The sequence below is a fragment of the Rhinoderma darwinii genome, chromosome 2 (genome assembly GCF_050947455.1).
Source record: "Rhinoderma darwinii isolate aRhiDar2 chromosome 2, aRhiDar2.hap1, whole genome shotgun sequence".
NCBI classification, from domain to species: domain Eukaryota; kingdom Metazoa; phylum Chordata; class Amphibia; order Anura; family Rhinodermatidae; genus Rhinoderma; species Rhinoderma darwinii.
The window spans coordinates 290,781,130-290,805,160 of NC_134688.1; the positions used below are offsets into that span (position 1 = coordinate 290,781,130).

General features: G+C 41.7%; 1 protein-coding gene across 1 annotated transcript in view; it reads right to left on the reverse strand.

Moving 5' to 3' along the window:
• RPS6KA1 (ribosomal protein S6 kinase A1) overlaps nucleotides 1–24,031 on the reverse strand; it is a 121,220-nt gene that overhangs the window by 78,053 nt on the left and 19,136 nt on the right. The window contains exon 2 of the mRNA XM_075853455.1: nucleotides 15,327–15,371. Coding sequence (XP_075709570.1) covers nucleotides 15,327–15,371 — 45 coding nt within the window. The remainder of the gene's footprint in view (nucleotides 1–15,326; nucleotides 15,372–24,031) is intronic.

Sequence of the window (24,031 nt, forward strand, 5' to 3'; positions counted from 1 at the left end):
GGACACAGACACAGTTGACAGCAGGACACCGCCCCGAATCTGGGACTGTCCCGCTGAATCCAGGACGGTTGGGAGGTTGTCTCCAGGGGCTCCGTCTGGAGCGGAATCCCCGGCAATGCTATGACTGGGGATTCCGCTCCTAGCTCACATCCACCTTCCCGCCGGGTGCTGCTGGAAGGTGGATGTGGCAGCACCCGGCCACAATTAAAATACATAGGATACGGCACCAGACCTCCCTGTGAGCCAAAACCAAAAACCCTGCAGGTAACATTTTTGGATCCGGCTCCGGCACAGGTCCAGCGCCGTACGGAGCCACAGCGTATGTCCCCTATGCCAGGATAGATCCCACAGAAAGCTATGGGATCCGTTCTAGCATTAGTTTCCCTCCGGCTGTACTATATTTGGATATATGTGAACGGCCCCTAAGTAAGGTCTGCTCAAACCATTTCACTTCAGAAGTCACATTAGTTTAATAATGTCCTCCTGTGTGCAATCACGTCACATGATCTGTCGCATGTTGTCAGTATAAATACACCTGTTCTAAAAGACCTGACTCTACAACACCAATAAGCAACATAAAGACCAAGGAGCTCACCAAACAGAGACAAAGTTGTAGAGAAGTTTAGATCAGGATGGGGGTTATAAAAAAATGTCCCAAACTTTAAACATACTGCGGAACACCATTACATCCATTATAACAAAAGTGGAAAACATGGCACAACTACAAACCACAGAGTGCGGCTTTATGGAAGCGTGGCCAGAAAACATTATTGCTTAAAAAAAAAAAAAATTGCATTTTGAGTTTGCCAAACAGAATGTGGCAGACTATCCAAACACATGGAGGAAGGTTCTCTGGTCAGATGATACTAAAATTTAACTTTTTGGCCATTATAGGAAATACTATGTGTGGCGCAAACCCAACACTTCCCCTCACCCCAGGAACATCATTCCCAAAGTGAAGCATGGTGACGGCAGCATTATGCTTTTCATCAGCAGAACCTGGAAAAATGGTCAGGATTGAAGGAAAGATGGATAGCACTTAATACAGGGAAATTCGAGGAATACCTGTTTCAGTATGCCAGAGATTTGAGACTGTGACGGAGATTCAACTTCAAGCAGGACAATGACCTCAAACATACAGCTAACGCTACACTTGAGAGGTTTAAGGGGCAACATTTAAAGGTCTTGGAATCACCTAGCCAAAGCCCAGACCTCATTGCAAATGAGAATCTGTGGCATGACTTACAGCTGTACACCAACCCAACCCATATAACATGGAGTTGCAGTCATGGGAAAAAATCCCAGTGTCTTGATGTGCTAAGCTAATAGAGACTGGCGAATCCCCATAGGTCCGTTTAGGGCATCCGCCTTGGGCCCGAGAGGCTCCTGGGGGGGCCCATGGTCGCCCAAAGAATAAAACTACATTGCAGTTATGCCGCATTTTTTGCCACGAATCATAGCACAAAATCACGCCAAAACTGTAGAAAGCCTCTTGTGACAAGGGCCGGAAGGCCCTTGCCGAAGTAAGCCTATGTGATATATATGAACTTTGCACACATTTTTCAATGGTATTTGTGTGTAACCCTCTGCTTGTATGTGAGTTTTAGACGCAAATGTATGTTTTAATGCATTTAAAAAAAAAAATCCTGTTTGTTACAAAGTTATGTTAAGGTAGACAGGACTGCATATCAAGACAAATGCAATTGTCAGGTTGTCTATTTTCAGGAAATATATAGGGTTTAGGGGGGAACTCACTAAGGTCTGTAATCTCTATTTTATAGGTTACTGTTTACACATGTCCAATTTGAAAACAGATTTTTGGTCTTTTCAATTCTTGTGATTTTATGTAAAAATTTGACTGCAAACATAGGAATAAGTGGTATGTATGAACTCTGTACATATTGAACTTTTTTTTTTTAGAATGTGTGATGCACTGCATCTAATTTTCTAATTCGGTCACACTTTCAACCACAAATATAATTTGTTCTGCATTTTTTTTATGAAAAACTACACTGACACAGAATTGCATGACGGTACATATGTGTATAAAGTGCTGAGTGGCATTTTGATTTTCTGCCCGGTTACTACTTTCAGAAAATATATAGGTATGGGATTTTAGTATAATTTTTTATTTTGTAATTTAGGTTTTATTTATACATGTGAAAAGTGTGAAAAATTCTTTTGACAACCAAACATGCAAAATGCCCAAAAACACCTGGCAGTGAAAGGGTTAAACGAATTTTCTGATTAAGGCCACGCATAGCGGCAGCTGTATGGTCAGGCTGCGGTTTATGGCAAAGGGGTGCCGTTTTTTGCCTAAAACCGCAAGGCCATAAACAAGCATTCCAGATCTTTAAAAATTTGCAATAAAACCGGTAATACATTGGCTGTTACCCTTAGAATACGTCAAGTCTTGATGAACCTTCATCTATATATTTAAAGAAAAGTATGAACTACAATTATTTTTCAAACAACTTATGCTAACCTAATAGTTTACCTGTATATAAAACAACTTTGTAATTTACTTATTCAAATTCAGTGATTTTATCCATACAAATTCTGTGTGAAGTTGGGGTCTCGCTTCCTGTAATCTGCTGTCCACCCCCTGTTGTCAAGTAATGTCCCTCCCTAGTTACAGAGCAGAATTGACCGACAGTAGAAGGTGGGGGTTTGTCACTTCACTGTCTGGCTATAACAGTCTATAGAGAGTGGAGGGGAGGGAGGGATAGAGAGAGAGAAAAAACAGACACGCTACATACAAGTCTATGAAGAGGGGAGGGGTGAGAAGGGCGAGGAAGAATGAGCAAAGTGAGAAAAATACAGGTTGCTAATAAGATTTCTATGTCACACCAGAGCTAGATTCTCAGCTACACCACCCATTACTGCTGTATAATGTCCTCCATGCTCCTGCAGCATCTATATATATCTATGTGATAGATAGAGATAGGAGTGTAGGATCTTTTATGTGCGCGCTCTATAAAAGACACGATAGCAGTTAGGCCCCGCCCACTAGCTCAGAGACAACTGAGAATTAGAGCGCTTGCAGAGGGGAAAACTGTTAAATAATGTCATGTACAAGTCATATAATAGTGAAAAAATAGTGTTATTCCCCATGTACACACGTGACAGCTTATTCTGAAAGGTCCCCTGAAAAGTTCGGTAGGGACCCCTGTTCTCGAGATAGATGCGGGTACCAGCTCTGGGACCCATGCCTATCAAACAACTATGGAATACATTATGGATATGCATAAATGTCTAAGATGGGAATACCCCTTTAATGTGAATTTTACAATAATGTTACCAATGACTACTGGTAGCAGTGGAGACAGAAGGTACTGTCACTGGGTTTAGGATTTGAGTGGCACTTCACACACCTATTGCCGTGTACAGGTAATGGGAGGGGGTGTCCTTAAGATATAAGGTAGGGATTAAAATCTATGAAGTATACCTAGAGAAGAATACAAATGTAATTAAAGTACTTTTAATTCCTATTGTGACAGGCACCATCTTTACCCCTACAGTATAACAGATGAATGTGAATTGTTCTAATTTAACAAGAACAGTATACTGGGGCTTAAATTGCATAATATTTCACAGTTTTCCTGGACATTTGACATTAATTACGGTAATAAGCTTTAATGAATTCATGTATTCGGGGCCGCTTTCAAGAGGGAAGAGAAGTACATTGAACAGAACAGGAATTAAATAGATTCTGTCAGGTCTGTGCATAGGATATAGGTGGAAACGCTGAGCTGGAGCATATATAGTTATTTGATTCAGTATTTACATGTAAAAAGCTGTATAACTGCAGACGGTCCTGCTTCCTCCGCCTACAAAGAGTGATTGACAACTTTTCTAAGAGTCTTGGCAGCACTTAAGCAGCTTTTTGCATAAAATACTGAATCATAATATACATCAAGAGTCCACTCTTAGATAGGCCAGCATAGGAGACCTGACAGATCTGCTTTAATAAGTAGTAACTAGTCTTCAGCCAAGAATCAAAGCCTAGCGTAGGAATTGGTATGACAGAAAATATAAAAATGCAATAAGAATGGACCACCATCAAAGTGAGCCCCCTATCAACATTAAGATTAGAAGATTGGAAAAGAATAGAACATATTGCCGAATGGACAGTAGGCCAAAAAAAAAAAAAAAAAAATCCTGGCTGGAATACCGTTCATGCTACTGTGGGAATCTATAAAATAACCATAAAGGTTTAAACTGGTTCACAAACCTCCCACTAAAGAGCTCCCAGAACCAGAATTTATTGCGAGCGGCTTTATGTCAGCCAGATGCTCTTCTCGTACCGCTCATAGCCATCTGCACATGTGGATGTAGAAACTCAGCCCATGGATGCTGCAGTCACAATTCTATCACATGACTGCATCGTGTGAGGTTACAAAGGAGGGCTTCAACGACAGTGCTTCAAACATACATTTACATTGTTATATTAGCAAGTGCCGTTCATTTATCCGCTAGTAAAAACATTTTAAAAAAAGCCCAACCTCATTAATGAAAAGGGTTAATAACTGAGCAGCTCATTCCATCTTGGCATTAGTTTACCCATATTTAAGCAAGATAAAGTTTAGTGTAAAACGAAGAAATTCCTGGAATCTGCCTAGAAAACCCGTCAGTGAATTCCATTTAGTGAGAAGGCAGGTTACATGGCACAAAAGTAAATCCACGCATTTCACTGGAAAAGAGAAAGGATCTGTAAACCGAACTTCACTAAAATATTCCTTAAACTTTTTTAGTGCACGTTTTACCCTGGTATCTAATGTTCTGGGTTTCCTGCCATCTGTGCAACTCCAATTTGAAGGGTAGATCAAGTAGACTGCGGTTCAAAAGCGTTTTTGACACGAATCGCAAAAAAAAGTGTGCCGATTTGGCCACCATTTTTGTACAATCACAGCAAAATGATGCCGTTTGAACCGCAACGTAAATTCTCAGCCTTCGATAGAGCCAGGAGGTGACGCACACCAGTGAATTACTTGTCGGGGTACTGATGGGGTGAACCGGATTGCCGCCCACTAGGTCATAAATTGCTGACAAGACGACTATATGGGAAAAGAGGGGGGGGGGGGAATCCTCCAGCTCACCGTTTGTAGACTTTATCCAAATAGCGCTCGGATCACCGCACGGCCAGCGGTCAAATAGTAGAGACAAGGAAGAGACTGTGATCCAGCGTTTGTGCGTAAATAAAAGGAATCTAATTTCCAATTTTATTGAAATTCGAGTTAAAAATATAAATTCAAAGTACTGAAGGGTGTATCGCTATTATATTTCACCTACGCGTTTCAGACACGTGCAGAGTCCTTCATCATGGCATATGAGTGCTAATAGTACTCATTATATGTACTTTTTTTTAAGGTGTAAGGCCCCATGTAAACGTCGAGAATTTCTTCAGGTTTTCCATCCAGAAAATACGCAGCGGAAGATTGTTGCATGAAACATACACTAGTCTTCGTAAATGTGAATCAATGCTTCTGTTCTGCCTAAAATAGAACAGAACTTAATGACTACCCCAAAGCTATGAGGCCAGGGACTCTGACAGGAGTAGACTGACTCTGCTCCCATCAGCCTTGCAGAGAAACGCTCTTGATAGGGTAGCGGTAAAGTTGGGGCTACATGATCATCTGTTATCTCCAGGACCACTGCTGCAGTATAGGTTGTATATAATGCTACCAAAGCAGTAGGACGCGTTCCCTGCCTATGACACATGATTAACAGAGCCACAGCCTGCATGTCATCTAGCTCTGTTTGACAACATAAATCAAAATTATAATGAGGCCCCTTTAAGTAGTGCACTCTCGTGTCGCAAAGCAGGTTGTGGCCATTGCAGCAAGAACACAGCTCCTGAGCCATGGAATTAAAATGTGTAGAGTGCCTACCGGCAAACATAGCCCTTGTTTCCCAACCACCAAAATTAAAATATAAAGTTTTAATTGGTATAGACGACCATCAACAGACTACATAGAAGTTAAAATTCCTGGTCCATTGCTGATAAAGATCAGCATAGTGCAATGTGTGGTTATTCAAAGAAGCAAGGTGCTAACAGCTGCAAACTGCAGCACCACGTTGTAAGTTAAATTACTAAGAGACCAGCAGGACCAGAGTTAAAAATTCAAAAGAGCCCCCCCCCCCGACATGTTTTGCTACCGACGTAGCGTCTTAAGGGGTATAGGGGCTAGTGGCAGCGGGCGGCGGAATCCACATACCTATATATGCAGTAAACTATCTGCAGCTGTTGCTGCAATTAGTTGAGAGCCAATCAAAAGAGGAGCGGAGGAACAAGCCTCCGCACGGCTGACTGACAGTCAGTAGCACCAATCGCTGGTGAGACAGAAGCCACCAATAGGTGCAGTGCCGGCGCACATGTGCAGTAACGAAAAAACCGGAGATAGAAAAAATCCGGTGATTACAACAATGTATCGACGCATGCATATTGAATTGCATACATATAACGTGCTATATAGCTGTTAGGTAGAAATAGTTATTAAGTTAGTGCATGACCGGCAGCAAGAACGATAGTTCACCAATGAATAGGCAGATAGCCATGTATATAGTACAGTAGATCGCAGAAATGATTGGCATATGTATAATGCCAACCATAAAGTGGCCAGGATAATGGCACCAGTTGTGGTCTGTAGTGAGAGCCCAATTTTAAAATTGAAATTGAAGGAGACCGTCGCAATAGTCACTAGTAAAGTCTGAATGGTTATTCAGGATTATATTGATGTCAATACATGGTAAGAAGTGTGGAAAGGTACAAACATAGTCAGTTATATAACAGTGCTGTATAATAATGCTATATAATAATGCAATTTATAACAAAAAATATGTATACCCAAAGGGGCATCATGCAACCGAACAGAGGGAAGACCAGCGGATTCACAAAAATGCCGCAAATGTAAAACCCTCGTTGAGGCCCCCTGGACTGAGGGAGCCCAAACGATGGATCCAACGTGCCTCCTCCTGAAGTAACCTGCGATCCAGATTACCTGCTCTAGGGCCAAGTTTAATATGGGTAATGCCCCAGAATTGTAGGGCACGGACATCCCCATTATGTGCAGAATGCACGTGCCGAGTGGTGTATCTTCTTTGTGATGGATAGTACTTAGGTGTTTTGAAATTCTCCTCCATTCCTGTATGGTCTTGCTGACATATAGTTTAGGACAGAGGCATTTAGCAATATAGATCACTCCCTTACTTTGACAATTGATGAATTCTCTGATCTGATAGGATCTACCATCTAGTGGATTCGTAAAGTGTTTGACGGTGGGCATGAGATAGCAAAAGGAACATCGACCACAAGGATGTGAACCAATGGTCTTTGACTTCAGCCAGCATTTTGATATCACATTAGATCCGGAGTGGTGACTGTGTACCAGATAGTCTCGTAGGTTCCTCCCTCTACGATAAGTGATGCTCGGTGTAGGGGGGATAGCATCGCGAAGATCCGGATCAGCCAAAAGAATTGGCCAATGTCGGTGTAGGATTTTGCGAACCTGTTGGGACCCAGCATCAAATGTGCCAATGCATCTAATACCGGTTAGTCCCTTGGGTTTAGCTGTAGTCACTGTTCACTGAACATTTTGAGGTTTATGTTCGCATAGTAATTCACTCCTATTGGTAGCTCTGGCCCTAGCATAGGCTCTGTGCAGCCACTTTCTGGGATAGCCTCTTGCCACAAATTTGGAGAAGAGGCCATTACATTCATGTTGAAAGGACCGTTCGTCCGAACAGTTCCTTTTTGCACGGAGGTACTGCCCAATAGGGATTCCCATTTTTAGGGCAGGAGGATGGTAGCTGTCCCAATGCAAAAGGCTGTTAGTAGATGTTGGTTTTCTGGAGATATCAGTATGGACACCACCAACAGGATCCAGGGAGATTTTTAAGTCCAAAAAAATAATTTATTTTTCATGTATGCAGTGGGTAAATTTCATGCCCACTTGATTAGTATTGATTATGTTCATAAACTCGTGGAATGAAGATAAGTCACCATCCCACAGGAGGAGAATATCGTCTATATATCTCCCCCAGAAAAGGATGTGACAAGTGTAAGCGGCTAGTGTGTCAGTGAAGACTATGGTATCTTCCCACCAACCTAAAAATAAATTCGCATATGTCGGTGCACAAACGGCGCCCATTGCCGTTCCTTTTATTTGTTGATAAAATTTACGATCAAATAGGAAATAATTGTGAGTAAGAAGAAATTGAAGTAGTGATAATAGAAATTTATTGTGTGCATGAAATTGGGTGCCTTTAGTGCCTAGGAAGTGTGCGACTGCTGTGAGGCCGAAATGATGTTGAATGTTAGTGTAGAGTGATTCCACGTCAATACTAGCGATGAGTGTAGAAGAGGTAACATGGATCTCCTGGATCCTGTTAATGGTGTCCTTTGTATCTCTCAGAAATGAAGGGAGAGAAGTAACAAAAGGTGAAAGAATCTCGTCCAGATACATGCTGATACCCTGGGTCAGGCTATCATTGCCAGACACAATTGGTCTACCAGGCACTGGGCGAGATTTCTTATGGATCTTTGGCAGGGCGTAAAAAGTCGCCAAAGTTGGAACAGGACTGTAGATCCGTTTAAATTCCTCGTTGGTAATGAGGCTAAGTGTCTTCGCTTCCTCAAGTAGTGTGTGCAGCTCACCCAAGAACAGATCAGTAGGATTCCTGTCCAGGATGATGTAAGTCGTAGTATTATCCAAGAGTCTGTGGGCCATGGCGACATAATCGCCCTGGTCCATAATGACAGTGTTACCTCCTTTGTCAGAGGGTTTTATAGTGATTAAGTCATTGTGGCAGAGTTCAGTAAGTGGTGCTCTTTCTGGTTCGCTTAGATTAGCAAGCGCTCTCGTTCCGTCTGATCTGATCTTTTTGAGATCAGCACACACCAGTTTAACAAACACATCTATATGGGCAAATTGAGAGAATGGTGGGGTTAGCTTAGATTTTGGACGCAGTGAGGAAAAAGGACCAACTGCAGCAGTGGGACCCTCTTCATTCTCATATAATTTTGAATTTTTAACTCTGGTCCTGCTGGTAATTTAACTTACAACGTGGTGCTGCGGTCTGCAGCCGTTAGCACCTTGCTTCTTTGAATAACCACACATTGCACTATGCTGATCTCTATCAGCAATGGACCAGGAATTTTAACTTCTATGTAGTCTGTTGATGGTCGTCTATACCAATTAAAACTTTATATTTTAATTTTGGTGGTTGGAAAACAAGGGCTTTGTTTGCCGGTAGGCACTCTATACATTTTGAATCCTTTGTGCCCACCAACTACTGAGGTCCACCCCTTAGTAATTGCTTGAGCCATGGAATTAACCCTTAGTAATAACAAGGGTGAAATCCAATGCCAAACCTGCAAAAGTATGTTGTGTATTTCTGTTGTAGATTTTAGGTCAGATTGTTCCCTATGAAATAATCCGCCCCATGTGAACAAAGTTGCCCATTATGCTCATGTTCATTTTATATTAGAGGGGTTGTCCAGTCCCTAAAAATTGATGGCCTATCCTCAGAATAGGCCATCAATATTTGTTCGGTAAGGGTCCGACTGCCAGGACCCCCCGCTGTTCAGAGGTTTTGAAGGGGCCGCACGAGCGCTGCCTCCTTCATTTTCCTTAGGCCGGATTCACACGAGCGCGTGTTTTGCACACGCAAAAAACGCTGCATTTTGCAAGCGCAAACGGCACTTGACAGCTCAGTGTGACAGCCCCGTATGATGCGCGGCTGCGTGATTTTCGCGCAGCCGCCATCATGGCGACACTCCATTCGGATGTTTGTAAACAGAAAAAGCACGTGGTGCTTTTGTTTTCATTCATCCTTTTCACAGCTTTAGCGCAAATCACGCTAGTCCCACGGTAGTGCTTCCGTGTGGTGCGCGTGATTTTCACGCACCCATTGACTTCAATGGGTGCGTGATGCGTGAAAAACGCACAAAGAACGGACATGTCGTAACTTTTGCGCTGTGAACTCACGAAGCGTAAAAATCACGCACCTGTCTGCACGGCCCCATAGACTAATATAGGTCCGTGCGACGCGCGTGATTTTCACGCGCGTTGCACGGACATATATCCTGTTCGTCTGAATAAGCCCTTACTGCTCTTACTGTACGTACTGGTCGTACTGTGAATCGGCCCCACAGCAGTTTACACTATTACAGCCTCCTCCCATTCACTTAAATGAGAGAAAGTTGTAATACTGTGAATCGCCACTAATGCCGTGTCGGCGATTCACAGTGTGAGCAGTGACCAGAATGAAGGGGAAGCAGCGCTCGTACGAGTGCTGCGGCCCCTTCAAAACAGCTAATCAGTGGGGGTCCCGGCAGTCAGCCCCCGACCGATCAGATATTAAAGGCCTATCCCATCCATTTTTAGAGACTGCATAACCCCGCATTCCGGCATGACATAAGACTGGCAACAGTAGGGGGAATCTATTAGGACTGATCTTACATGCAAGAGTCTTAATATAAAGAGCGCTAGAGTAAAATGCACCTAGTTTATTAGGAGACGCACACCTCTTAATAAAATTAGTTGCATCTCTGGCTGTCCGTGAGCAAGGAAAGGAAATTTCGGCTGTAATCTACACCAGTTTCTGGCTTCAATTATAGGGAAATTTCGGTCCACGGGTGGCTGCCCCCTCCTGCTAGGCATCTCCCACTTTTTTAAAAGTGACGGAGGCAGTGTAAAGATAAAAATGTTGCTACATATTTTAGGCAAAAATTAGCCACAATGGTAATGCTGAATAGACAGGAAGCCTCACAATGCAGAAGAAAGACACCGCATATAACCATTAGCCTATCAGACACCCAATTTTCCATCCTTTTCACTGACAGACATTTAGTTTAGCTTTGCCTAGCCTAAAAAGACATGTTCTACACCCTCCACGTCTATCAGCTGTTAATATGCCAAGTTCGCATTAGTAAGCTACAACAGACCATCAGTGGCGGTCATAATATCAATGTACCAGCTGCAATAAAACAATTGTCAGGCACTATAGTGACACCTGGAATGATAAGAAATCTTTTCATCGTTGCATACATATACTGCTTTATGGTAAAGAGTAGTGGATGTATGCAGGAAAGCCGAACACCAAGTCTAGTATTGTGTAAGGCTCGTGCACACGACTGTAAAGGTTTTTACTGTCTACAAATACAGATCAGACGGCTACACGTCCATAGCCGTCCGCAATTGCGGAAGTGCCCATAGCATGCAACTGCAGACAAAAATAGATTCTATAATTAGTGGATAATTTCTACGGTCCCGGACACACATCCGTAAATATACGGAAAGGTGTCCGTGGCCAATAGAAATGAATGAGTCCACAATTTCATCCTTGATTACAGATGAAAATGATGGTCGTTTGAATGGGGCCTTAGCAAATACACCATATTAAGACAATAACTGTTTTAATGATAAAACGCTGGTCTATTTTTTGTGGAGCATTTTCCGATAAATGTTTAACTGCTAAAAACCCCCACCAATTCGGGCATAGGGGTCTTGTGTCCCCAATTGGGTGGTTGTCACACATCCCACAATCTTCTGTTTCATAGTGAACAGGAGATATGGAAACAGGACAAACAGGGGACATAGGACATCTGCGTCACTTCTGTTAAATTGACCGACATTGATTTAGAACATCGAAACATAATGCTACTGTGAAACATTAGGACATTCGAATTATCACTGGAGGTCACCTGACTTCTAAAAGAAAGATATTATTAAATTCTACCACAGCCGACTGCCATACAGTAACCAAGGGATTTATAATAAAAAATAATAATGAAAGTATAATACTAATTACTTGAATGTATTCTTAGGGTACTTTTACACCGGGCCATTTTGGCCATAACAACGAGAGCCGATCAATAAGACAGCTTGTTGATCTGCACTCGTTTGCTCCTTTCAGAAGGTGCTATTATTACAGTATGGGGACGAGAACTCGTTACTCTGATCACTCGTCCCCGTACATTTCTATCATGTTAGCAGCACGTCATGGAATCTCCTGATAACTGGTTAGAAGATTGCACTGAAGATAAAGCAATATCTATTCACAGCTTCAGCAGTAGTAGTATGTACACCTAGTTCTTAGTCATAGCTATGACTAAGAACCTGCATGGTTCAAGACGCAAGACGCGTAAGCATCCTTCCCGGGAATGTTTTTTACTTTGTTTTAAAGTCACAAATTAAAGTTTGGATTTTATCGGACCGAGTGCTGGATATTACCTTTTTCAATATATCTACTATTTGTATCTGTTGCGAACACAGAATTGTCTCTTTCTACAAGCACCAAAAAAAATTACTGTTGTCGTCAGAAACATCTGAGGTGCATGGCGAGCGGACCAATGTTTTCTTTTATACAGCACAATACGCCCATAATTCAATTTAAAGAGTAAGGCAGGAACTACCCATCCAGGTCTACAATAGCTGCCAAAAATGTCAGAATGGAAAGTCTACTCTTCACTTTACGTTAGAAAATAATATGTGAAGAACTTACTGACTGCCAATGTGGTTGTCATTCCACCACGTCACCTTTCTCCATAGATTTTTGCCCTCTGTCCAGCCATTAAAGCATACCTACACATATGTATGGCCACTTTTATTCCCATGACCAGAATAATGGATAAATCGGGGGTATAGAACCACACAAGATCACATGCATCTGTACACTAAACTGACACTGATTTTATTACTCTAAGTGTATCCAACAAGCAACCGTGCCTTGGCAAGGATACGATGTGTGAGGCCCGACGGAGCGTCCAACAGCCGCGTCGGCACCCTGTCCAGTGCAGTTGTCAAATTGTTTGTTAATAACCACGTTGTTAAAAACAGCCATTTTACCCGCAACTGCGCCTAACAGGGCGCTGCTATGTGGCCTTACCCTTTGATAATAAATTATTGCTCCAGGTGAAGGAAAGCCTGTGTTTGCTTTTTTTTCACCCTTAGGGCTTATTCAGACGAACGGGAAATACGTCCGTGCAACCTATATTAGTCTATGGGGCCGTGCAGACAGTTGCGTGATTTTTACACAGCGTGAGTCCGCTGCGAAAAACTCACGACATGTCCGTTCTTTGTGCGTATTTCGCGCATCACGCACCCATTCAAGTCAATGGGTGCGTGAAAATCACGCGCACCACACGGAAGCACTTCCGTGGGACGAGCGCGATTCGCGCAACAGCTGTAAAACCATGAATGAAAACAGAAAAGCACCACGTGCTTTTCTGTTTACAAACATCCAAACGGAGTGTCATAATGATGGCGACTGCGCGAAAATCATGCAGCCGCGCATCATACGGGGCTGACACACTGAGCTGTTAAGTGCCTTTTGCGCACGCAAAACGCAGCGTTTTTTGCGTGTGCAAAACGCACACGCTCGTGTGAATCCAGCCTTAGGAATACATTGTGTAAATATCCGTAGCGGAGTCCACTTTTTAAAGGTGAAATTGTAGAATAAATGTGTTTCACCTGTAAAAACCACACGCACAAATACCGCAAGGCTCTAACCAGACTTTGCCATTGAGGTGCGTTTTCGATGTGTTTGCAATTTTTTAGTTCTAACCGCACCTTAGCCACTACATGTGACAATAAAGGTATAAAAAGGTGCGTTTTCGAAGACACAACCAGAAGTGACATAAAACCATAAAGAAGTAAAGTTTCCTATATACTTCCCCTTCCTTTATGTTCCAGTCCTGGTTGTAGCCCCAAAAGTGCACCAAGACTAATGTAAGCAGCTAAAAACTTTTTTTTTTTTTTAGTTTTTTTACCTTGTTACCAGACATGATTACCATTATAAACATTACATTTTTTTTCCAACATTTTTGGCTGTGCAGTAAAAACATCAAAAAACGCGCTTTTACCACAAATTGCTGTGGTTTCGCAATGCAGTTTTTACCCATGCAGCTTTTAAAGGTGAAACTGCAGAATAAATGTGTTTCCCCTGTAAAAACCACACACCGCACAGCCAAGTTCTTGATGCATTTTTTAAAGTGCGGACAAAAAGTCTCATATAAATGCACCTTAAGAGGCTCTGTCACCACATTATAAAGTCCCCTATCTCCGACATAAGGAGATCGGCGAAATAATGTAGGTGACAGCAGTCCTTTTTGTTTAGAAAAACAATCTATTTTAAACCACTTTATGAGCGATTTTTAGCTTTATGCTAATGAATTTCTTAATGCCCAAGTGGGCGTGTTTTATTTTAGACCAAGTGGGCGTTGTACAGAGGAGTGTATGACGCTGACCAATCAGCGTCATACACTTCTCTCCATTCATTTACACTGAACTAGCGATATAGTTATATCACTATGTGCAGCCACATACACACACTATAACATTACTACAGTGTCCTGATAATGAATATACATCACTACCAGCCTGGACGTGAGGTTTATTCAGAATCCTGACACTTCTGAATGTTTTCTGTGAGATTCCAGCAAGGCAAGCGTAATCTCGCTTGAAATGACAGGTTACATCGTAATCTCACGAGATTACGCTTGCCTTGCTGGAATCTCACAGAAAAGATTCAGAAGTGTCGGGATTCTGAATAAACATCACGTCCAGGCTGGTAGTGATGTATATTCATTATCAGGACACTGTAGTAATGTTAGAGTTTGTGTATGTAGCTGCACATAGTGATATAACTATATCGCTAGTGCAGTGTAAATGAATGGAGAGGAGTGCATGACGCTGATTGGTCAGCGTCATGCACTCCTCTGTACAACGCCCACTTGGTCATTAAGAAACGAATTAGCATAAACCTAAAAATCGCTCATAGTGGTTTAAAATAGATCGTTTTTCTAAATAAAAAGCATTACTGTCACCTACATTATAGCGCCCATCTCCTTATGTAGGAGATAGGGCACTTATAATGTGGTGACAGAGCCTCTTTAAGCCAGAGCATGTAATGTGCTTCTCCAAGCTCTTTCTTGGTCATATATGCATCAATGGAACCCAACAACGCCGGACGGGCCCCATTAACTTATAATGGGGTCCACAGGCGTTTGTCATTTCTATGGAATAAATAGCACTGCATACAGCAAACGTGAATATAGTCTTCAATAATCCAGCTACAATGTCTAGTTATTAAAAGAGTCTCTCCAGCAATACAGTGAGTAACCTTTATACATAGCAGCAGCTCGTAAGACGTTACGGTCATTAAAAGCTTTCCTGAAGACTTTCACCTTTAGATCAAATACAGAAATTATTATCTTGTAGGACTATCACTTGTGGGAATCCCCATGATGACTGAGTATCCAACTAGAAAAGAGAACATTTACCTCAAGTATTGTGTGTTGTGAGAAGGACAAGACTTCTTACCTTGTTTGCACATTTCCCTGCGTCCTCAGTTCCAGCATGCCCATTCTGTAAGAGACAAAAAAAAGTTTGGAATTATATAGAATAACTGTATATCCAAACAGGAATACATAAAGAAGCCTTGTTAGACGATCGCTGAGGTCTTGACCATTTCTAAAATTAAGACTAAGAACATTCAAACCTATATAGAACGTCTTTAACCGAAAAGAGTGCTGCAAACAATTGATATTCATTGGCTGGTATTGCCCACCCATACCAGACTTGGGTAGGAAAAATAATGAATGGCCACCATTGTGTAGCTTCAGCATGCGTTTTGATTTATGCCCCTATCCCAATAAACGTACCGCAAAAAAAAAAAACCCAAAAAAAAACCACACATGGACTTTTGTTGAAACTGGGGAAAAATATTTGTGTCGATCTTTATAATTCTTTTCTTTCTTTGAATTCAATTCCAGTTTTGGCCAAAAGAGAATACATGTAAAAACTGCATGTACAAGGCCTTATTACACAACCGTAAAAAAAAACAACGTCCGTATTATGTCCAGAAAACGTAGTTGGAAAATAGGCATATTTTCAGCCCTATTGAGTTACATAGTTCGTATGGTTGAAAAAAAGACATACAGTACAGTGCAAACGTTTTACTCAGTGGTGGAAAAATGCTGCACAGTAAGAATGCTTTCAAAAATATTAGTGTTAATAGCTTGTTTTGTCAATTAACAAAATACAAAGTGAATGAACAGAAGAGAAACCTAAATCAAATCAATATTTGGTGTGAACACCCTTTGCCTTCAAAACCGCATTCATTCTTCTAGATACACTTGCAAAGTTTTTGAAGGAACTCAGCAGAGAGGTTCTTACAAACATCTTGGAGAACTAACCACAGATCTTCTGTGGATGTAGGCTTCCTCAAATCCTTCTGTCTCTTCATGTAATCCCAGACAGACTCGAGGTAAAGATCAGGACTCTGTTGGGGCCATAACAGTTTAGCTAGAGATCAGTTCATCGAGGATATTAGAACATAGTTCGTTCCACCACATCTAAGGGGTTCATATATGTGGCATCTGGATGGATGCTGGCCAAATATCTTGGGGACCCTCTTAAGCCAATAAAAAAATACAGTGAGAGCGACATGTACAGTACTGCGCAAAAGTTTTAGGCAGTTGTGGAAAAATGCTGCAGAATAAGAAGGCTTTCAAAAATATTAGTGTTCGTTTTTTGTGAACTAACAAAATACAAAGTGAACGAACAGAAATCAAAATCAATATTTGGCGTGAACACCCTTTGCCTTCAAAACAGCATCAAAGTCATGGATTTTGTAGGATTATTGTCAGGTGTATTATTAACCAATTATACCTAACAGGTGATAATGATCATCATTTTCATATGGTAGAAACAGTAATTAACTGTAACAGAGACAGCTGTGTAGGAGGCTTAAAACTGGGTGAGGAAAAGCCAAACTCTGCTGCAAAGGGAAGGTTGTGGAAGACCGTTTCACGTCACAGGTCCACAATGGCCATTCTGAGCACAGCAAGACACAAGGTAGTTATAGTGCATCAGCAGGGTCTCTCCCAGGCAAAGATTTCAAAGCAGACTGGGGTTTCAGGATGTGCTGTTCTTCGTGCTTCTTCAAAAGAGCTTGAAACAGGCAACATTGAGGATCGCGGACACAGTGGTCGGCCAAGGAAACAGTGCAGCAGATCAAAGACACATTATGCTCACTTCCCTTCGAAATCGGAAAGTGTCCAGCAGTGTCATCAGCTCAGAACTGGCAGAAACCAGTGGGACCTAGGTACACCCATCTACTGTTCGGAGAAGTCTGGCCAGAAGTGGTCTTCATGGAATTGTGGCCAAAAAGCCATAACTTTGGAAACTAGGCCAAGCGACTCAAATATGCACAAAAACATAGGAACTTTAACCTATGAAATCCATGACTTTTTGCAAGTGTACCTTGAAGATTTGATGCTGTTTTGAAGGCAAAGGGTGGTCACACCAAATATTGATTTGATTTAGATTTCTCATTCATTCATTGACTTTCTATTTTGGTAATGGATGTACTGTATGTCCATCGAGATCCATAAGCATGTCAGTAATACGTGGTTGCCGCATTAGATCCATGTTGGATCTGTATTCAATCAGATTTTTGTTTCTTTTTAAATCTGTATATATTCTCTAAAATCATGAAAAAAAAAACAACTCTTGCCCCAACCGTAATACGGAACTAAATCACATGGTTTTCTTTACTAGATTACAGATGCAATTATTTGGTATCTCCACTGATGTCTATAGGCAATTCTTGTATGCTGCAGTTTTTGTTTTTTATGGCCTTCAACACCCTTAACTTATCAGAGTCTGGTTGTCAAACGAAGGTTGGGGCTACTCACAAACTGGTCAGCGAACAATTTAAATTTCAACCGTCACCTTAGTAGCGCGCTTAATCAGGATTTTTACTACGATTTCTACTTTATCGGAATAGCAAATAATTGCCACATGTAAAGCTGTGTCGTATACACGTGCCAGAAGCTAAGCAGTCGAATGGCTATATCCTACACGTATTACTGAATGGTGTAAGGCCACCCTAAGAATAAATGACCCGATGCCATTAAACTCTTCAAGGATACAAAAACACACTCCAAAATGATTACTTTTATGATTTTTTTTTATTATTATTTATTTGTAAGAAAAGCAATGCTTTAAAAAGATTTCGGTGTGATGCAGTGCCAGCTCTACAGCAGTTAAATATGCAACTCTGCATTGAGCGCTGTACTCCCTCCTCACATTGCCATGGAAATGGAAGGTACAATGAACAAGAGAAAAGTGTGTAAGAGACCTTGTGTTACATGTCACTTCGAGGAAGGTAATGTACTTGTTTAGGATCTGAAGTTTTTTGATTACATAGGAAGCACAGACACTGTCGGAAGGGTGGGGGCTGCCAAGTACAAGAAAAGTGTGGGCAGATATCTGTAAATGTATGTGTCAGTCATTTATGTAATAACATTACAATTCACTGTAATGGACTACAGAGAGATGAGGAATGTTCCCCCTGGTTGCCTTACCCGGGCTGACAGATCGTGAAAAGTGAGAAGAGGATTTCTCTCTCAGCAGATCACCATCCCCCCCAAGATGTGCTGTCAGTTTGATCCCACCATTATACACACATACAAGTTATTGTGCAAGGCTATAGGACTAGCTGGAGCTTTCCTTGTCCATGGAATAAATGTGTTGCTACACAGGAGGATAGCGCCTTAAAGAGGCTCTGTCACCACATTATAAGTGCCCTGTCTCCTACATAAGGAGATGGGCACTATAATATAGGTGACAGCAGTGCTTTTTATTTAAAAAAAAAAAACGATCTATTTTAACCACTTTATTAGCGATTTTAGATTTATGCTAATGTGTGTCTGAACGCCCAAGTGGGCGTGTTTTTACTTTTGACCAAGTGGGCGTTGTACAGAGGAGTGTATGACGCTGACCAATCAGCGTCATGCACTCCTCTCCATTCATTTACTCAGCGCATAGGGATCCTGCTAGATCCTTATGTGCTGTCTTATACTAACACATTAATGATACTGAAGTGTTTAGACAGTGAATAGACATTCCACGGGATTTCTATTCACAATCGCTGCACTTCGTTACTCTGTCTGTGGTAGCTACAGCAGAGAATCTCGCGAGATTACGCGGTAAATGACAGGTTACAACGAGATTACGCATCCTCTGCTGTAACTACCACAGACAGAGTAACGAAGTGCAGAGATTGTGAATAGACATCCCGTGGAATGTCTAAACACTTCAGTATTGTTAATGTGTTAGTATAAGGGTATGTGCACACACACTAATTACGTCAGTAATTGACGGACGTATTTCGGCCGCAAGTCCCGGACCGAACACAGTGCAAGGAGCCGGGCTCCTAGCATCATACTTATGTACGACGCTAGGAGTTCCTGCCTTGCTGCAGGACAACTGTCCCGTAGTATAATCATGTTTACAGTACGGGACAGTTGTCCTGCAGCGAGGCAGGGACTCCTAGCATCGTACATAAGTATGATGCTAGGAGCCCGGCTCCTTGCATGGTGTTCGGTCCGGGACTTGCGGCCGAAATACGTCCATCAATTACGGACGTAATTAGTGTGTGTGCACATACCCTAAGACAGCACATAAGGATCTAGCAGGATCCCTATGCGGAGTAAATGAATGGAGAGGAGTGCATGAGGCTGATTGGTCAGCGTCATACACTCCTCTGTACAACACCCACTTGGTCTAAAGTAAAAACACGCCCACTTGGGCATTAAGCATTAGCATAAATCTAAAATCGCTAGATTGTTTTTTTTAATAAAAAGCATTACTGTCACCTACATTATAGCGCCCATCTCCTTATGTAGGAGATAGGGCACTTATAATGTGGTGACAGAGCCTCTTTAATATGCTTGGATTTAGCACTCTGAACAGCCAGCTTCTTTAGCAACGTCCTTTTGTGGCTTACCCTCCTTGTGGAGGGTGTCAATGACTGTCTTCTGGACATCAAGTCAGCAGTCTTCCCCATGATTGTGTAGCCTACTAAACCAGACTGTTAGACTATTTAAAGGCTTAGGAAACCTTTGCAGGTGTTTTGTGTTGATTAGCTGATTAGAGTGTGACACCATGAGTCTACAATCTTGAACTTTTACCCAATATTCTAATCTTCAGAGACTAAATTTTGGGGTTTCATTAACTGTTAGCCGTAATCTTCAACATTAAAAGAAAAAAATGGAAATAGATCACACTGTGTGTAATGAATCAATATAATATACGAGTTTCACTTTTTGAATTGAATTACTGAAATAAATTAACTTTTTGATGATATTCTAATTCATTGAGAAGGACCTGTATACACACAAGGCATACACAGTAGCCTCTACAATATTCTTTAGTAGCCTATGCTGCACATAGGTAAAACATTTTTTTGCTGAAGTGTTTCTTTAACATCTCTTTGCAGGGAACAGTGGATGACGCATGAGGTGTCAGAGATGCCAATCAAGCCTAGATGAAAGGGGTTGCTGCCGACATTACAGGACACTTGCCTACTGAAGAAATGCCTAGCAGACACTTAGAGTTTAATTTGCATATTGGCACAGAAATAGATTTTGTTTTCTAAAAGGTACACTATTCTACTGTTGCTATACATGGATATGTTCTGAAATGTCTTTCTAGTCCATTTATTGGAGTTATAGAGGTTTAGGGCTGTCAAAACAGATGACAGGTGTCCTTTCATGAGGCACATCAGAAGTAGGGCAAGAACAAAACTTTACAAAGGGAAACAAGTCTTAACCTTCAATTCAATTTTGGGAGTATAACATATATACTGTAAAGAAGCACTCCAGGTTTTTCTTTTTCCAGTCACCCCCACCACCCTCAATTGCAAGTGTATTGATGCGTATAAACTTACCTGGTGCTGTATTTCACGGGACTCCGCAGGGTCACATGATCTACATTCTGACTCCCTGTATCCTAAGTCAGGGTCTAAGTCCTAACCGGAAGTCAGGCTTTTAAGGCAAATCTATGAAACCCTTAATTTCAGTCTTATAGACTTGCATTGAGAGACTGACCTCCGGTTTCTACAGTCGATGCTGTAGCATTTGGGTGGTCAGTACAGATCACGTGACCACATGTGACTAGAACAGAATTACATTCTCCTGTTTAGCCTGAGAATCTGTCGAAAGAATAAAAACTGCTATTTGCAGCAGCCAGCATTCTGCCTACGAAGTACCAGACAAAGAAAGACATAAAAAAAAAATGGAGGGGCTGCAGTGAGGACACAGGAAACTTGTTTTCCCAACTGCTGCATTATTAGAGTACTACTGGTCTATAATTATGAACTGATATATATTGATCCCGTAAAATACAGCACATATGTTCCATCGGTAATTTAAACATGAAGATAATGTCCACGTTTGATTCGCAGCAAAATCCAAGGCAAAACAATTCTCTGCTGTGACTGAACATACTATAAGGGTAAGGCCCCATGCACACGACCGTAGTTTTCAGCAGTAATTACGGTTGAAATTGCAGACCCATTCATTTCTACAGGCCACAGACACCTTTTCAGTATATTTATATATGTGTGTCTATGGGCTAGGGATGCACGATGCATCAAAACTTTGATACTGTTACGATGCCGTGCACCCTCAAACGGTTCGATACCGTGATTTCATGTATTTCGATACGAAGCTCTGTGGCCGCACAGCTTAGTATAGTAATACATGAATGTATGAGAGCGGGGCTGCGGATGTGTAATACAGACATTGCCTCTCTCCTGAGAAGTGCGCGCGTGGTCAGCATGATGTGATGCGACCAGCGCTGAACTTATGAGCGGTGGTACTGAAGACAGAACATGGCAGGCGCACTACAAAACACCCCCATAGTCTGTCTTCAGTGCCTGCGCCGCCGCTCATTAGTGCAGTGCCGACCGCATTATCTCATGCTGACCGCGTGCGCACTTATGGTTATGGAGCGGGGCAATGGCTGTATTACACACCCCTGGCCCCGCTCTAACGGTAGAGATCAGAGAAATCTCATCTCCGTCGCTATTCCCCTGAAATCTGCAATCAAAGCTGACCGCCACTGCAGCATTCAAGGGGAAAATGAGATGGGGAGATGCCCTTTGAATCGCGTCACAGGGAATTCCTGTGATGCGATCGAGGGCCATACAAAATATGGGCAGACAGCCCAGGGTCCATTGAAGAACCCCAGGGCTGTCTGATCATATTTCCTGTTAGGGCATACTGAGGTATGTCCTAACAACTGCCTGTGTACTATCAGTACACAGGCTTATGTACTGGCATATACATACACCGTGTTCCAAATTATTATGCACATTGGATTTAAGTGTCAAACATTTAATTATTCGTTTTTCTATTAAATGCATGGATGGTATTGTGTCTTAGGGCTCTTTGGATCATTGTAATCAATCTCAGACACCTGTGATAATTAGTTTGCCAGGTGTGCTCAATCAAAGGAAAACTACTTAAGAAGGACGTTCCACATTATTAAGCAGGCCACAGGTTTCAAGCAATATGGGGAAAAAAAAAGGATCTCTCTGCTGCCGAAAAGTGTGAAATTGTCCAAGGTATTGCACTAGGTATGAAAACATTGGATATTTCAAGAAAACTTAAGCGTGATCATCTTACTGTGAAAATATTTGTGGCTGATTCAGAGCACAGACGGGTTTGTTCAGATAAAGGCATAATGAGGAAGGTTTCTGCCAGACAAATTAAAAGGATTAGGAGAGCAGCTGCAAAAATGCCATTGCAAAGCAGCTAACAGGTATTTGAAGCCGCTGGTGCCTCTGGAGTCCCGCGAACCTCAAGGTGTAGGATCCTCCAGAGGTTTGCAAGTGTGCATAAAGCTATTATTCGGCCACCCCTAAATAATGCTCACAAGCAGAAATGGTTGCAGTGGGCTCAGAAATAAATGAAGACTAATTTTCAAACCGTGTTTACTGATGAGTGCCGTGCAACCCTGGATGGTCCAGATGGATGGAGTAGTGGACGGTTGGTGAATGGCCACCATGTCCCAACAAGGCTGCGACGTCAGCAAGGAGGTGGCGGAGTCATGCTTTGGGCTGGAATCATGGGGAGAGAGCTGGTAGGCCCTTTTAGGGTCCCTGACTGTGTAAAAATGACCTCTGCAAAGTACGTAGAGTTTATGACTGACCACTTTCTTCTGTGGTACAAAAAGAAGAACCGTGCCTTCCGTAGCAAAATTATCTTCATGCATGACAATGCACCATCTCATGCTGCAAAGAATACCTCTGTGTCATTGGCTGCCATGGGCATAAAAGGAGAGAAACTCATGGTGTGGCCCCCATGTTCCCCTGACATCAACCCTATTGAGAACCTTTGGACTATCCTCAAGCAAAATATCTATGAGGGTGGGAGGCAGTTCACATCAAAACAGAAGATCTGGGAGGCTATTCTGACAGCCTGCAAAGATATTCAAGCAGAAACTGTACAAAAACTCACAAATTCAATGGATGCAAGAATTGTGAATGTGATATCAAAGAAGGGGTCCTATGTTAACATGTAACTTGGCCTGTTAAGTTTTTTTTTATTGAAAGAGCTTTTGATTTCTGTAAATATGACCTCTTGATGCTGCAAATTCAAAAAAATACCATTTTAGTTCTCTTTACAACCTTTAAAATGTTTTGATCTCTGTTGTGCATAATAATGTGAAACAGTTCATTATGAGTTTTTCTACTTCTAAAAAAAAAATCTGTTATTAGGAGATTTGTTCAATAAAATTCGCATTATACTCAACGGTTGATGGCTTGAAGATTATACTGACTGTCATTTGCATCGACTATTTAGGAAAATCAGCGAAAAATAACATTTGCATAATAATTTGGAACGCGGTGTATAAGCCAGTACATTATTTTTTTTACTTTTTTATTTGTAAACTTTAAAAGTAATGGTAAGTATTTAAACACACACACTACAATAAACATTAAAATAAGTTTAGATACATAAAATATACATATTCGGTATCGTCTCGACCGTAATAACGCAATCATAGCGTCATTCAGGTTTACGCTGTTACATTAATAAGTGAAAGCAGTTTATTTTAGAAGGCACGAGGTATTATGAATTTTTAACCTCCATGTGCATCATATTAATAGTAATTAACTCCATCATGTACCTCACACATTAACCCAATGTTGTCCATTATGAGAATGAAGG